The 14,722-nt window shown below is 60.4% G+C and overlaps 1 protein-coding gene across 8 annotated transcripts; it reads left to right on the top strand.

Annotated features, from left to right (window-relative positions):
* The first annotated feature begins 780 nt into the window (after positions 1-780).
* Positions 781-14,689, top strand: PUF60 (poly(U) binding splicing factor 60). Of its 8 annotated transcripts, none has more exons than XM_066379646.1 (12): positions 781-988; positions 6,679-6,759; positions 9,295-9,390; positions 9,505-9,594; positions 10,429-10,479; positions 12,510-12,671; positions 12,744-12,836; positions 12,978-13,191; positions 13,271-13,461; positions 13,599-13,734; positions 13,946-14,181; positions 14,280-14,689. In XM_066379646.1, exons 1-12 carry the CDS (start codon positions 965-967, stop codon positions 14,577-14,579), a joined length of 1,674 nt encoding a protein of 557 aa, XP_066235743.1. In that variant the 5' UTR covers positions 781-964; the 3' UTR covers positions 14,580-14,689. The 8 variants fall into 8 exon arrangements, with proteins under 8 accessions (XP_066235743.1, XP_066235744.1, XP_066235738.1 ...); XM_066379641.1 differs by having other exon boundaries at positions 823-988; positions 6,682-6,759; XM_066379639.1 differs by lacking the exon at positions 781-988 and adding an exon at positions 5,595-5,610.
* The last annotated feature ends 33 nt before the right edge of the window (positions 14,690-14,722 follow it).

Genomic DNA, 14,722 nt, shown 5'->3' with positions numbered 1-14,722 from the left:
CTTTATAGAATCCTTTTCCCATCATTTTAGGGGAAAGAAAGATGAAAACATTCTGCCGTGTTTAACTAGCCTGCCTGTATTTCATTTTGAACCCTCAGGGTTGAGAAGAAAACTGCCCAGCTGGGGAAGACACTTCGTTGGGCGTCAGGTCGGCTGAAGTTGCTGGGCTGACAACCTCAGGGCCCGAGCTTACAGATGTGGTTTTTTTTCAGAGTTAGGGTCTATGGTACTGAGCAGTGCAAGTCGCACAAGTTGAGCGCAGCTCCACACCGGGGAGGGACGCTTTGAGCCTTTAAGAATTCGTTGAGGAACTAAGGGACTCGAGGTGCGCGTGCCCTTCCAGTGGGTTGCATTTCTTCCGACTGTATGTCACTTGAGCCTCGCTGGCCATCGCTTTAAGAGGCACCACTGTTTTATGCGTTTCTAGAAAAGAGAAAACGTTGCCCATTAAGTGAGGGCACACTCCATTGGTAGGCTCATCCTGACTTCTGAGATGTTAGGATGCAGAGATAGCATCTCGAGATCTGACTCCGAAATAGGGCGATTTTGTCGCCTCTCTCGACTGTTGGGGCGGATGGGGCTCCTTCAACTCAGGAGGGGGTCTCAGCCATCCTGTCCGTCCTGCTCTAGGGGGAGCAGGGGGAGAGTGGAGGTACGGCACCCACGTTTTTCTGTAAAAGAGGCAGAGAAATAGAACAGCGAGCACCGATTGGACGTAAGACGCCTACGGCGGCGCGCGCCGGCGAATCACGCGCCCCCACCCTAGCCCCGCCCCTTCCGCCGTCCCGCCCCGGAGGCGCGTTCCTTTATCTTTCCACGTCCCAGGCGAAAAGGGCTCTTTATCGCGATAGCTCCGCTTTTTTTTTGCCTCTACGAAGGCCTCCGCCTTCACCGACCTCGCGCGAGACCGCGGAGGCAGCAGCAGCGTGTGGCGCGCGCGCGCGGCGGCCACGACGGACGCAAGATGGCGACGGCGACCATAGCTCTCGTAAGTGAGCTCCCCGTGACCGCAGCGCGCCGCCCAGCTGGCGGGAGCCCGTTGTCCGCCCGGCCGGGGCACCGAAGCACCTCACCCCCACCCCGCGGGGACGCGGGGGTCGCTCACGGGTCCCCACGGCCCCCGGTCGCGCAAGGCGGGGGGGCGGGGACTGGGTCGGGGCCGCTGCTTCCGGCCTGCGGGCCGCTGCTTCCGGCCGGGGGCCCGGGGCGCGTCGTGGGGCCGGGGCAGCGCGCCGCCGCCGCCTCGGGGAGGAGCCAGGCTGCCGTAGTCCCCCTCGGCCCCCGGGGCGCGCCCCGACTAGCAGGCGCGGCTCCGGGGAAGGAGGGGCGGCGTTCCTCCTCCCGCCTGTGCGCCGGGGGGCTGCCGGGCGTGCGGGTCCGCATCACGCGTTCCTACTCCCGCCTGTGCGCCGGGGGACTGCTGGGCGTGCGGGGCGGCATCATGCCCCGTGCCCGTGGGGAGGGTGGCTGAGGCTGGGCTGCTTGCATCCACAGTGGGGAAATCTGCTTCCCGCGGATGCTCTGCGGGGAAGTGGGGACCAACTCACTGGGACTCTGTCCTGTCATCCCCTCTCCCCCGCTCAGGAAGGGACGGACGTGCCTCTCCCGTCATGACTGTGTCCCCAGGCGCTGTGCGAGCCCTGTTCGGGGTCTGATGGGCACCAGAGACCGGTTCCACGCAGCCTGCCTTATCCCGGGTGCCCAGGGGAGTCGTGCTCAGGGTGGTGTGGGTGCCTGGCGGCAGGGACCTCTTGCCGCCCTGCTCACCTCTTTCTCTCTCTCTCTCTCTCTCTCTCTCTCTCTCTCTCTCTGTCGGCCACGTGGAGTGAGGGCCCAGCGCCTCTGCTGAAGTTTCTCTTGACCCCCTCCCCCCCGTTTGTCTATGTATTCGACTCTCCTGGACTCATCGCAGTGACACTGCATCTCTTTATTTACCTCCCACCCCCACCCGCCACCTACACCCAGAGTGATGTGGTGAGAGGTCTGAGAAGGCATGTTTGGCAGGTGGCTGGAGGCTGGGCGGCTAGGGGAGATATTGGAGGGGTCAGGAAGTGGACTTAGGCTGCCCCCCCCCCCCGCCAGGTCCTGAGCTGGGGGCTTGACACCCAGTGAGGAAGCTGGACCTCTCTGCCTCATGGACGCAGAAACTGGTACCCAGGGGGGGAGAGGTCCCCAGCTAACTTCGCTGTCCTCTTTTTTAAGGTGTCCTGCTTCCTGTCAAAGCCACAGGAGCAAATGATCTTCGTGAAAGGGAAGTTAGAAGAGGTTAGGCTTGAGGACTTGGTGATTGTCCTAAGCAGCAGTCAGAATTGGATGGTGAAGGAGAGGGAGGTCAAGAGACAAGGACCAAGACTCCTGCGTAGGGGGGCATGGGAGGACCAGTGAGAGTGGATTCCTGTCTCCCAAACCATCCACAGAGCAGTGTAACCACTAAGCCCCAACCTTGGTGAGCGCTAGAGGCTGGAGCCAGCAGCACCCTATGCTCAACGGGTACTGAGCTGTGAATTGAGTCTCAGCTTAGCTGTGACTGGCACAGTTCCAGACAGGGGGTGTCAGGGTAGAGATGGGCATGAGCTATACGTTTTAATCGTCTAAGCTGGGGTTCTTGATAGGAGTGTTTGTTGCTCAACCAGATCCTTTTAAGAATTAGCATATATTTATCGATATGTTAATAGGTATGTGTAAACAATAAAGGCCCAGGCTTACCGTCCCAGACTCCCCAGACTCCCGGAGTGAGTTCCAGCCTGTGGTCTGACACGTTCCTCTTCTAACCTTTTAAAGGGACAGGTGTCTTAGAAGGGTTGCTTGTTTCCCTCTGTCCTGCTCTCCATCTTGTGGTCTGTGCAGACTGAGCCACTCTGGTTGCTGTCCCGAGCTGTGGCTTCGGTGCTTGTGGGAGACATTATGGAGTGGCACTGAACTTGGCTGACGGTGGTCTCATGAGGGCAGAGTACAGGAAGATGCAGAAGTGCCTCCTCTTGCTTAGAAGTGCCTCCTACCTACCTGGTGGCTGCAAAAGCAGGCCACAGCCCCTTCGCAGCCGGGGTATGGTCTTCTGGGTGCAATGTGTCTCTGATTCACTGCTCCATTTTTCCTTCTGACCACCCAGGGCATTCCCGCTTGGGTCCTGTCTTTCTGGGGCACTAGGACCCTCTCCTCTGCCCATAGGCAGGTTGTTTTCTCCTGTAGTTCTCAGCCTGCGGGTTACACACAGAGCGCCCTTCCCCAGCTGCAGGGGCCTAGTGTGCCTCGTTGGCCCTCTCCACCCTGTGCTTGGTTTTCTTCTCTGTGCTCATTTCTTTGCTGCAGGTGTGCTCTGTGGTGCCAGTTAGCATGCCCCCGTCTGTTCTTGCTGCCTCTGCAGTGCCTAGGTTGGCACCTGTGAGGGACTGGACAGCTGGAAGGCCGCAGTGCTCTCAGCTTTGACACTAGGCTTTACAGATACGAGTCCCTTCAGCACTTCCACTCACACAGAGTGAGTCACTGAATCCTCACGCAGCCCCAGGATACAGGCCTGATGAATTCATAGCCCCAGTCCTGGAGGTGTTAAGTAATTACTTGACTTTCCTGGTTTTCTAGTGGAAATCACCCAAACCTGGGCTGTTGACCAGGGGCAGGGCTGGAGTGTGGGGCCCAGAGTCCCGGGACTGTTCGGCCTTCCTTCCCCAGGGGCTTCTCACCCCTGGAGGCCCTGCTGCCTGGGGGGGGGGGCTGTGACCTCGGAGCTCTCCACTTGCTTTGCTAGAGGATGATGGCCTGTGACTAGCAGTCTCCTTCACGCTTTCGGTCTCTGCCTGGATTGGGTGGGATGTCCTGGTAGAGTCCCTGGTGGTCTCACTTCTAGGAGGTCTTCTTTCAGTTTTTGGGTTTTTTTTTTTCATCAACACTCAGTTTATTTGTAAAACATTCAGTTTTAGCATACCTATGCAGCAATGAAATAATTTATACCTTACTGTATTTGTTAAAGTATGTTTATCAGGACCACGTTCATTAATTGGTGATTACTAAAAATATATTTGTACTGGTATAAACATGATTTGTTGTTTTTTTTTCTTCACATTTTGAAGTTTTTATTTACTTATATTTTTTAGAGACAGGAAGGGAGGAGATAAAGAAACATATCACCTCGTAGTAGCATCACTTTAGTTGTTTATTGATTGCTTCTCATATGTGCCTTGATAGTGGGAGGTTCCAGTGGAGCGAGGGACCCCTTGCTCAAGCCAGCAATATTGGACTCAAGCCAGTAACCTTAGGGCTTCGAACCTGAGACCTCAGCATCCCAGGTTGACGCTCTGTCCACTGTGCCACCACCAGTCAGGCTAACATTTTTTTCTTTCTTTTTTTAAATTTTCTTCCTATTTGAGAGGAAGGGGGGCAGAGACAGACTCCTGTATGCGCCCCCACTGAGATCCACCTGCCAAGCCCACTAGGGGGTGATGCTCTGCCCATCTGGGGCATTGCTCTGTTGCTCAGCACTTGAGCTCTTTTTAGTGCCTGAGGCAGACTCTGGAGCCGTCCTCAGCACCTGGGGCCAACTCACTCACATAGAGCCATGGCTGGGGGAGGAGAAGAGAGAGAGAGGGAGAGGGAGAGAAGCAAGAGGGGGAGGGGTGGAAAAGCAGATGGGTGCTTCTGCTGTGTGCCCTGACAGGGAATTGAGCCCAGGTCGTCCATACACCAGGCCATTGCTCTACCACTGAGCTAACCAGCCAGGGCCCAGTCAGGCTAAATTAATTAAAAAAATTTTTTTTTAATGTATTGCTTTTAGAGAGGGGGGAAGAGGAAGACATTTATTTATTGTTTCATTTATTTACACATTTATTGGTTGATACTTGTATGTGCCCTAAATGGGGATCAAATTTCAACCTTGGCATATCAGAACGATGCTCTAACCAACTGAGTTACCCAGCCAGGGCTTAAATTTCATTTTTCAATCACAGTTCACACTCAGCATAATTTTGTGTTAGTTTCAGGTGGACAGCATAGGTGGCCCCAGGAAGGCTCTTCTGAGGCCACCCTGCTCTCCACCTCCCAGGGTTCCTGTGTTAGTTTCAGGTGGACAGCATAGGGGGCCCCAGGAGGGCTCTTCTGAGGCCACCCTGCTCTCTGCCTCCCAGGGTTCCTGTGTTAGTTTCAGGAGGACAGCATAGGGGGCCCCAGGAGGGCTCTTCTGAGGCCACCCTGCTCCCCCCCTCCCATGGTTCCTGTGTCAGTTTCAGGTGGACAGCATAGGGGGCCCCAGGAGGGCTCTTCTGAGGCCACCCTGCTCTCCACCTCCCAGGGTTCCTGTGTTGGCTGCTACACTGATTTGGGAGAGCAGGAAGTTATTTATAAATGTGTCCTCAGGTTGGCCTTGTTGACGGGTCTAGGGGTTGGGTTGCTTCGGCAGACCCGAAGTGCGCTCGTGCTGTGGGTCCCGAGAGGCAGCCTCTGCTCTGGGTATACTCTGCGGGCTGCCAGGGAGGCTTGGAGTAAGGTCCAGCTGACCCCTTGACCAGCTGCCGTGCACTCGCCGGGTGGGCCTTTGTCAAAGGGGCTCCCCTCTTCTTTGACTCTAGGGTACCATTTCTGAGCAGCAGTGGAGTCAAGTTCAGAGCGGCTTCAGGCAAGGTACAGAGCTAGGTTGGCCACAGAGTCAGTGCCCACTGGCCATGGTGCAACTAGGCTTGCGTTGCTGCCTCTTCTTTGACTCTAGTGTCTTAGATATCCTCTGGCTGAGTCGTTTCAGCCTCTGGCATTGTCTGCACAGGGTTCCCAAAGGTGGGCATGTCCCTGTGTTCCTAGGTATCTGTGGGTCTCGTCCTTGAGGTGGGAGCTGGGTGGGTGCATTCTGCTCTTGGCTCCTGCTGTGCAGCCTCAGAGAAGGGGAGTAGGTCTCAGGGCCCTTCCACCAAGGCCCCCATGCTTGTGACGTTGCCTGCCTCCTGACCTTGGCCTGTCTTTGCCCTGCCACTCTGCTAAGCCGTGTGAGGAGCTGCTCCTTCCATTACTCTGCATGGCAGTGCTCCATGACCCTCTGGGTGTGGGTTATGGGTGTGACCCAGCTCTCAGCTGCCCTCTTTGGAGTTAGACAGCCCTGGACAGTTGGCCGGGGGAGCTCTTGCAAGTGCGGAACACCTGGGTAGCCGTTCAGAGGGCAGCCCTCCTCAGAGGCATCTTCAGGAGGGGCCTGGGCCCTAGGCTTGGTTAGAGCCTGTGGAAGGCATTGGAACTGAGGTTGAGTTAGAGGCCAGCCTAGGTGTGTGTGCTGGGTGCCAGGGAGGTGCCCTTCTCCTGCTGGCGGGACAGGAGCGGGCCTTGTGGACCTCCGCTGTGTGTCAGAGCCACTCCAAACCCAGGAGAGACTGCCCTGCTTTTCACCGGTTCTCTAACGCTTTTCCCCGGCTCCTCCTGGGGATTTGCTGCCAGCTGAGGGCTGCCCCGCACATTCTGCTGTGCTTTCTGCCCGGCCAGCCCCATGTGCCAGGACCCCGTGCAGGTGTGCTGGAGGAGTGCGCAGCACGGGGTGGGGTTGTGTCAGAAAGAACCCGGTGCCAGGCCGGAGCTGATCCCGTCCTTTGCCTGCCCGGCCCCCCTTGCTCATCAGTGGGGAGCTCAGACCTGAGCTAGGGAAGACGAGAGGGCCTGGGTGGGTGGCTCTTGTGACTGCCTGTGACAACATCTCCTTCCTGCCTACAGCAGGTCAATGGCCAGCAAGGAGGGGGGTCCGAGCCGGCGGCGGCAGTGGTGGCAGCGGGAGACAAATGGAAACCGCCACAGGTACTGACCTTAAGCATCCTCGCCCTCGGGCCGCCTGCCCGCCGGCCAGCCCGCGGGTCCCTGGGCCCAGAGAGAACTGGCTGGGGGCTGGGCGGGAGGAGCCCTAGGCACTCTTCTCTGCCTCTCGGGCAGAGGCACCTGTCCTGTCCCTTTGCACGCAGCCGGAGGCTTGGCCCCAGCTTTTGTGTCCCTGGGTCTCCCCGTAGCACCCACCCTGCTTGTGTGGTGGGTCGCAGCTCCGTGTGTCTCCAGAGGCCAGGCAGAGGGTGACGGTGGTCAGTGCGGGCTGAAACTCAGCCGGGCGAGCTCTGAACCATGGGGGTCGTGCAGAAGGGCTAGGGTGCCGTTCCAGAACGTGCAGGGCATTGTGAAGAGCCAGTACTGGTTTTCATTGCAGATCTAATTCAAGTAAAAGCACAAAGCAGAACAGCATGCCAGTCAGAGCACAGGTCTAGGCAGACTGGGCTTTAGGGTGGCAGATCGTGTCCTGCTCCGGTGCCTGGCCCTGGGCAGTGTCCTGTGGACAGACCTTGTCCTGCTCCGGTGCCTGGCCCTGGGCAGTGTCCTGTGGACAGACCTTGTCCTGCTCCGGTGCCTGGCCCTGGGCAGTGTCCTGTGGACAGACCTTGTCCTGCTCCGGTGCCTGGCCCTGGGCAGTGTCCTGTGGACAGACCTTGTCCTGCTCCGGTGCCTGGCCCTGGGCAGTGTCCTGTGGACAGATCGTGTCCTGCTCCGGTGCCTGGCACTGGGCAGCGTCCTGTGGACAGATCGTGTCCTGCTCCGGTGCCTGGCCCTGGGCAGTGTCCTGTGGACAGACCTTGTCCTGCTCCGGTGCCTGGCTCTGGGCAGTGTCCTGTGGACAGACCTTGTCCTGCTCCGGTGCCTGGCCCTGGGCAGTGTCCTGTGGGAGGCGGGTGCGCCTGTGGTTGATGGGTAATAGGGTTTGTGCTTCGCCATGGCAGCACCTGCCTCTAGGGGGTTCTAGCAGGACCTCAGCAAGTGGGAGGGCGGTTCTTGGGGGCTGTTTGGGGCTGGGCCCTTCTCTGGGTACCCCTGGCAGATTCAGGGAAGGGCTGAGGTACGTATGCAGCCTGGATTCTGGGAAGTTATGGGGGCTGCCGCTGGTGAGCAAGGGGGCGAGGGAATCTCTTGAACCAGCTCTGCCTGGCTCTGGCGGGCTGTGTAGCCAGCCATTGGTCGTGGGAGAAGGGCCTTTTGTTTAACCAGACAAAGAGGAGATTGAAAAGTTTCTAAGAGACTCAAGGGGGTTGGCATTGACGACCATGGTGACAGCCTGCTCTAGCATGCAGCCCCTGGCTTTCAGGGCCTCTCTCCCACCAAGGAGAACTGGGCCTGGGGCCAGCTGGGGGGTGGAGAGGACAGGCCTCCCAGGGGCCAGACTGGGTTGCCAGGGAAGGGGCCTCTTGCCCTTTCACCATGTGCTGGTCGGGATGGTGGTTCTTGGGCTTTGGGTCAGCCGACTCCTTCCTGACTCCTTTGTACCTCTGTCCTTGATCGCCACTCCTGTTCTGGGAACCTGCCTTTCTTCTGTCCCTGCCAAGGCTGCATGCTGAGGGCTGCAGACCACACCCCCTGGCGGAGCCAGCAGTGGTCTCTCCTAGGAGTAGCCGGGCAGCCCCAGGCCCCTGTGCTGGTGGACAGGCAGGTGTGCTCTTACACCCGGGCACCCACACACTCTCCGGTCTGGTGGCCGTGCTTCTGCTTGCGTAGCTGTGTCCTTCCCCCTGCAAACAGCTTGGAAGTGATTTTGACAGGAATGTAAATCTAGTGGCACCTGCTCTGCTCTGCAGTGGGCTGGGACTTCCCCTCCCAGAGCATCTCCAGGTCCTCACCTGGCAGGGGTGCTGGTGGATGTCTCTTCCTTCTGTTCCCCCGTGGCTGGTCTGCCCCTGGCTTCTCCCAGGAGGCTAACCACAGCCAGGGAGGCGTTGGCAGAGGGGCTAGCCTCTTCGGGGCTGTGTGGCCTGGAGAGCATCTCCGTGACCTCTGGGCAGTGTGCGAGACACGCAGTGGCGAGCACAGCGCGGGGGTCAGGGGCCCTTCCCAGGAGGGAAGCTGGGTCTGACCTTCTGGGGCCACAGCAAGGTGGCAGCTAGAGTGAGGAGCCCTGGGCCATCCAGAGCCTTGACCCCTGTCCTTGTCTCGGAGGTCTGCAGGGCCACGTTTTTGCTTGGCATGGGACAGAGGTTCTGGGGTCAAGTTAGCCACAAGGACCGGGTACCCTCTACTGCTTGCCACCTGTCTTGGTGGCTCCTGAGGAGGCCGTTGTGGCCTTTGCCCTGTAGCTGCTGCGGGTTGGCCCAGGGCCCCCAAGGGACTTGCCTGCCTCAGTGTGGATCCCGACGATGGGTCCTGGGGGAGACCCCCGTCTAGACCGTGCAGGCGAGTCTGTCTGTCCCTTGGGATGGGCTGGAGGCCGTGTGCAGTTGTTGGGGGAGACAGGAAGGGTGGGCCTCCTGGACCCACGTGAGGGAGGTCTTGAGCTGGTTGCCTTTCCCTGCTCCTCACCATTAGGGGACGGACCCCATCAAGATGGAGAACGGGCAGAGCACGGCCGCCAAGCTGGGGCTGCCTCCCCTGACGCCCGAGCAGCAGGAGGCTCTCCAGAAGGTGAGAGTGTACCTCCCAGGGCACTGTGGGCATGGGGAGCCCTTTGGGTGGAAGAAGGCCCGTGTCCCCCACAGCCGGGGCCCCCCCAGTGCTCCTCACCACCTTCTCTCGCAGGCCAAGAAGTACGCCATGGAGCAGAGCATCAAGAGCGTGCTGGTGAAGCAGACCATCGCGCACCAGCAGCAGCAGCTCACCAACCTGCAGGTGAGCCGCCGGCCCGCCCTCCGCACCCTCCCCTGCACCCTCCCCACCTCCTCTTCCTTCTCTTCCTCTCCTGCGCCTGCGGCCGTCCCCACCAGGTCTTGTGGTGCTCAGTTTCTCAAGGACTACTTCTTGGGACGCCTGGGTTCTCCCCGGGCCACGAGTGGCCCAGCCTCACCTGCCTGTTGAGCACCCCTGGCCCGCCCACCCCTTCTCTGTAGCCCTGCCCACTCCCTGAGCCAGTTCCTCTTCTCTGACTCCAGACTGTGGCCTCCGGTCGCCCCTGCGCCCGTTTCCCCAGCTGCACGGTGATGGTGCAGCACGGAGGGTGCTTCTCCCTGCCCCCGGCCTTGGGAGCGGTCCAGCTCCCAGCCCTGCGCTGAGCCCAGACCAGCTGGGCTGGGGCTCCGGCCTGAGAGGGCAGGCTGGGGTGCCTCCATAGTCCCTGTGCTAGACCTGTGACCGGAAGCTGTGGTGAGGCCAGGCGAGGCAGACAGGTGCCTGGGCCTTGAGCCCCCACCCCCTGCCCAGCCCCAGACATTCATGCTGCCAGGTGACGCCCCGGCTGTTCCCCGTGCTCGTGCGTGCCCCTCCTCCTCTCGCTCCCCTCTCCCTTCCTTCTGCCCCGGCCCGCCAGGCTGAGGGGCAGGGCACCTGGGGCTCCGAGGCCCCCCTGGGCAGGTGCCGGCAGCCACCACTGGCCGGCCCTGTGGGAAGGCAGGCGGGCCTCTTGGCAGGGCGGGGACTCCGGGCCTTGCCGCTGTCTGCGTGAGGTGTGACAAGAGCGGGAGACTGCTCGGCTCCAACAGACTGAACTCTGTCTTTACTGTCTTTCAGATGGCAGCAGTGACAATGGGCTTTGGAGATCCTCTCTCACCTTTGCAATCGGTCAATAGAAATGCTCACTTCTTCCGGGGCTCATGTCCTTAGTCAGGGCTAGAGGGGGGCAGTGCAGCCGCGTGCTGGGGACCTTGCTCCCCGAGCCGGCCCTGCCCGCCAGCTCGGACGAGCGCAGCAGAGCGCCAGGCGCGGCGGGGCCAGTGGTGTGGGCGGGCACCCACCCGGGACCGCCCCGGGGAGGCCTCCATCTGCTCTGAGGGCCAGGTAACTGCGGAGGGCAGCCGGCCAGGAGGGTAGCTGCCCACGCCAGGCCCACCTGTACCCGTGCCGCCTGCACACACGGGGCTCCGCCAGTCTCCAGGCTGCCCGGGCTCCTGGGCGGGGGTCAGGCCCTGAGGAGAGGAGGGTCCTAATGCGTGGCCTTCTCTGACCCTGGAGGGAGGATGGACAAACCGGGTGGGTGTCTGGGGGGGCCCGAGCGAGCGAGAGAGGGAAGGGCAACAATTTGGGCCTTGGCCCTGGCTGTGAGCAAAGGGCAGAGGCCATGCGGCCAGGGGGCAGGGAGTAGCCATGGCCAAAGCAGGCCAGGGAGGAGGTGCCGGCCACGGCTTGGCTGCCATGAGCAGAGGAGTCTGGGAAGGAGACACCCCTCCATCCCCCAGAGGCAGGCTGAGGAGGCCAGGGACCCCTCTGGGAACATGGCCCTTTCTCTGGGGGCTATTCCTGGATGTTCTGTTCCCACAAGAGGGCTGAGGTCCTGTCCTTAAAGGCCAGACAGACCCAGTGTTCTCTCTGGGCAGTCTGTCTGCGGGAAGAGAGCACACAGAGGGCTCTTGACCCACTTGCTGTTGGGGAACTCCAGCTGAAGAGGGGACTTGCTTCTATTTTGGGGAACTCTGACCTGAGGGGCAGATGGTTTCATACCTCAGGTGCCCATTGTGAGAGGGGACATGATTCTACCTTTGGGGTCCTTAGTCTCAAAAGGGAGCTGAGGCCTGTTTATCAGGAGCCCAGTTTGAGGAGGGAGTCCCATTTTGGGGTAATTCCTACTTTGGGGGAGAGCTGTGGACCTTTTTTAAGGCCCCTCTTTGAGGGAGGGGAGGCCTGGCCTTTACTAAGCTAATATAAGGAAGGGAATTGGCCTCTGGTTGTGGGGGATCCCCTGTTAGTGGAAGAGCTAGAGCCAGGGCCCCATCATCTTTATCTGCACTGGGCCTGTGTGGTCTTCTCCCAGGGGCCCAGCTCCTCCTGATGGCCACTCTGTGTGGCTCTGGGCATTTCCCTGCCTGGCACGTTGTGTGTGAGGTGCAGGGATGGGAACCCCTCTGAGGGCATGGGGAGGTCGCTAAGCACAATGGCCACGCTCACCCCAGTGCAGAGGCAGTATCTGGCCTGGGCCTGCTGGGCCTGTCCTCACCTCCTGACGCTACCGGAGGCCAGGTCCTCTGGGTGTGGATGTGGCTCCAGGCAGCCCTGCGAGGGGTTCAAGGCATGGGGGTCTTGCAGATCACTGAGCCCCCACTGAGCTGGCCCTTCACAAGCAGCTGTTCTTCACTCTCTCTGCAGGAAGCCCCCTTCCGGGCTCCTGACCTCCCCCCCGGGGTCTCTTCTGGGCGGTAGCTGCCCTGTCTTCTGTCCCCTTCTTGCCTCCACACCGGTGGGTCCCTCCAGCTTGGATGGCACCCCCTTCCCTCTTCTGTCGGAACGCTTGGTCAGGACCCTGGGAGGATCTCCCAGCCCAGGATTCCTGGCCTCCAGACCGGAGGGGTGGGCTGGGTGGGAGGACATGCAGCCCTGCCTCCCGACCACCTGTCAGCTTTGCTGCTGGTCTGCCCAGAACCTGAGTGGGCCAGGGTGCGTCCGTGTCCTGCCTTGGGGCCTGGTCTTCCTTCCTGGGGGTAGGGTCCTGCTGACCCTCACCACCCTGTCTGTAGGGGCTGAGCCTGCGCCATGCTGCTGCGTGGAGAGCCCTTACACAGGGGTGCTGAGCGGGTGGGCCAGGAGGGGAGTGGGCTGCTGAGCCTCCTGCCGCCCCATCACAAGCCAGTGGAACTCTCTCCCCTTGTGTCCTGCTCCAGATGGCAGCTCAGCGGCAGCGGGCACTGGCCATCATGTGCAGGGTCTACGTGGGCTCCATCTACTATGAGCTGGGCGAGGACACCATTCGCCAGGCCTTTGCCCCCTTTGGGCCCATCAAGAGCATTGACATGTCGTGGGACTCCGTCACCATGAAACACAAGGTGAGCTTGGCTCTGCCGCACCCCAGCCCCCATCCTTAGCTATCCGGGCCTAACGGTATATCCCATGTCCAGGGCTTTGCCTTTGTGGAGTATGAGGTCCCAGAAGCCGCGCAGCTGGCTTTGGAGCAGATGAACTCGGTGATGCTGGGCGGCCGGAACATTAAGGTGAGGGACTGAGAGGTGGGCGTTGGGGCTGGTGCAGGGCGTGTTCTGTCCAGTAACCAGAAGGTGCAGTCACACCTTAGAAGTCTGAAGGTTCTGAGCCTGGGCTGACTGAGGGTTCTTGGTCCCCTGTCTCTCCCCCAGGTGGGCAGGCCCAGCAACATTGGACAAGCCCAGCCCATCATAGACCAGCTGGCTGAGGAGGCACGTGCCTTCAACCGGATCTACGTGGCTTCTGTGCACCAGGACCTCTCAGACGATGACATCAAGAGTGTGTTTGAGGCCTTTGGCAAGATCAAATCTTGCACGCTGGCCCGGGACCCCACGACCGGCAAGCACAAGGGCTATGGCTTTATTGGTGAGCTTGGGGAGGCTGAGGCAGGGCCAGGGCCCACCCCGCACTGTGGCTGGCCCTCACTGCTGCTCCTGCCCTGCAGAGTATGAGAAGGCCCAGTCGTCTCAAGATGCCGTGTCTTCCATGAACCTCTTTGACCTGGGTGGCCAGTATTTGCGGGTGGGCAAGGCTGTCACACCCCCCATGCCCCTGCTTACACCTGCCACACCTGGAGGCCTCCCGCCGGCTGCTGCTGTGGCTGCAGCTGCAGCCACAGCCAAGATTACAGCTCAGGTGAGGGCTGGTGCAGTTGTGTGGGTTCAGTCCTGGGCAATGGGCCCCCAGTGTTTTGGGGACTACTGGCTCTCTGGGTGGTATTAAGGAGAGGCAGCCAGACTGGAGACTGAGTGTGGTGGCCTTTTGGGTTGCAGGAAGCAGTGGCCGGGGCAGCAGTGCTGGGTACCCTTGCCACACCTGGATTGGTGTCCCCTGCACTGACGCTGGCCCAACCTCTGGGGGCTTTGCCCCAGGCTGTCATGGCTGCCCAAGCCCCAGGAGTCATCACAGGTGAGCCTGGGTGGGTCAGGGCTTACCCCTTCCCCTGCCCCGCTCCTTCGGGCTCACAGCCTCCAACTGCCCTTGGCTTCCTGGCCCCAAAACTCCAGGTGTAGCCCTCTGCACCCAGGGCAGGCCCGCCATGGTTGAGTGGTGCAGTGTTCCTTCCTGAGAAGGATGGAGGTGAGAGGAGTGACTGCTGGACTTGGTGGGTTTCTTGCAGGTGTGACCCCGGCCCGGCCTCCCATTCCAGTCACCATCCCCTCCGTGGGAGTGGTGAACCCCATCCTCGCTAGCCCCCCAACGCTGGGCCTCCTGGAGCCCAAGAAGGAGAAGGAGGAGGAGGAGCTGTTTGCTGAGTCCGAGCGGCCCGAGATGCTGAGTGAGCAGGAGCACATGAGCATCTCGGGCAGCAGTGCACGCCACATGGTCATGCAGAAGCTGCTGCGCAAGCAGGAGGTGGGTGGTGGGCTGTGTGGGTGGGTGTGGGGGTGTGGGGTGTGGGGCGGGCAGTCCAGCAGCCACAGCGCTCAGCTGTCACCCCTCCCCTACAACAGTCCACAGTGATGGTTCTGCGCAACATGGTGGACCCCAAGGACATTGACGACGACCTGGAGGGGGAGGTGACCGAGGAGTGTGGCAAGTTTGGTGGTGTCAACCGTGTCATCATCTACCAGGAGAAGCAGGGCGAGGAGGAGGACGCAGAGATCATCGTCAAGATCTTTGTGGAGTTTTCCATGGCTTCTGAGACTCACAAGGCCATCCAGGCCCTCAATGGGCGCTGGTTCGCTGGCCGCAAGGTTGTGGCTGAAGTGTATGACCAGGAGCGTTTTGATAACAGTGACCTCTCTGCGTGACCTTGGCCCCATTCCCTGGACTTGCACTTGCTCTTGTTTCCTTTGGGTTTTATAGTGTCTCAGCCCAGCCGCCTGGTGCGCATAAAGGTGCAGATGCTGCTGGCCCTGAAGGCCCTGTGTGGCGGTGGTCCTGTGCTTATTGG

The sequence above is a fragment of the Saccopteryx leptura genome, chromosome 3 (genome assembly GCF_036850995.1).
Source record: "Saccopteryx leptura isolate mSacLep1 chromosome 3, mSacLep1_pri_phased_curated, whole genome shotgun sequence".
In the NCBI taxonomy this organism is placed as follows: domain Eukaryota; kingdom Metazoa; phylum Chordata; class Mammalia; order Chiroptera; family Emballonuridae; genus Saccopteryx; species Saccopteryx leptura.
The sequence above is the reverse complement of the archived record's forward strand: the minus strand, read 5'-3'. Positions and strand labels throughout refer to the sequence as shown.

What these genes read in the sequence shown, in the direction of transcription:
- PUF60 (XM_066379646.1), top strand. Translation starts at nt 965, where the DNA reads ATGGCGACGGCGACCATAGCTCTC. An exon ending in AGCAGGAGGCTCTCCAGAAG is followed by an intron (nt 9,391 to 9,504) that starts GTGAGAGTGTAC and finishes CTTCTCTCGCAG; the next exon opens with GCCAAGAAGTACGCCATGGA. An exon ending in CCGTCACCATGAAACACAAG is followed by an intron (nt 12,672 to 12,743) that starts GTGAGCTTGGCT and finishes TCCCATGTCCAG; the next exon opens with GGCTTTGCCTTTGTGGAGTA.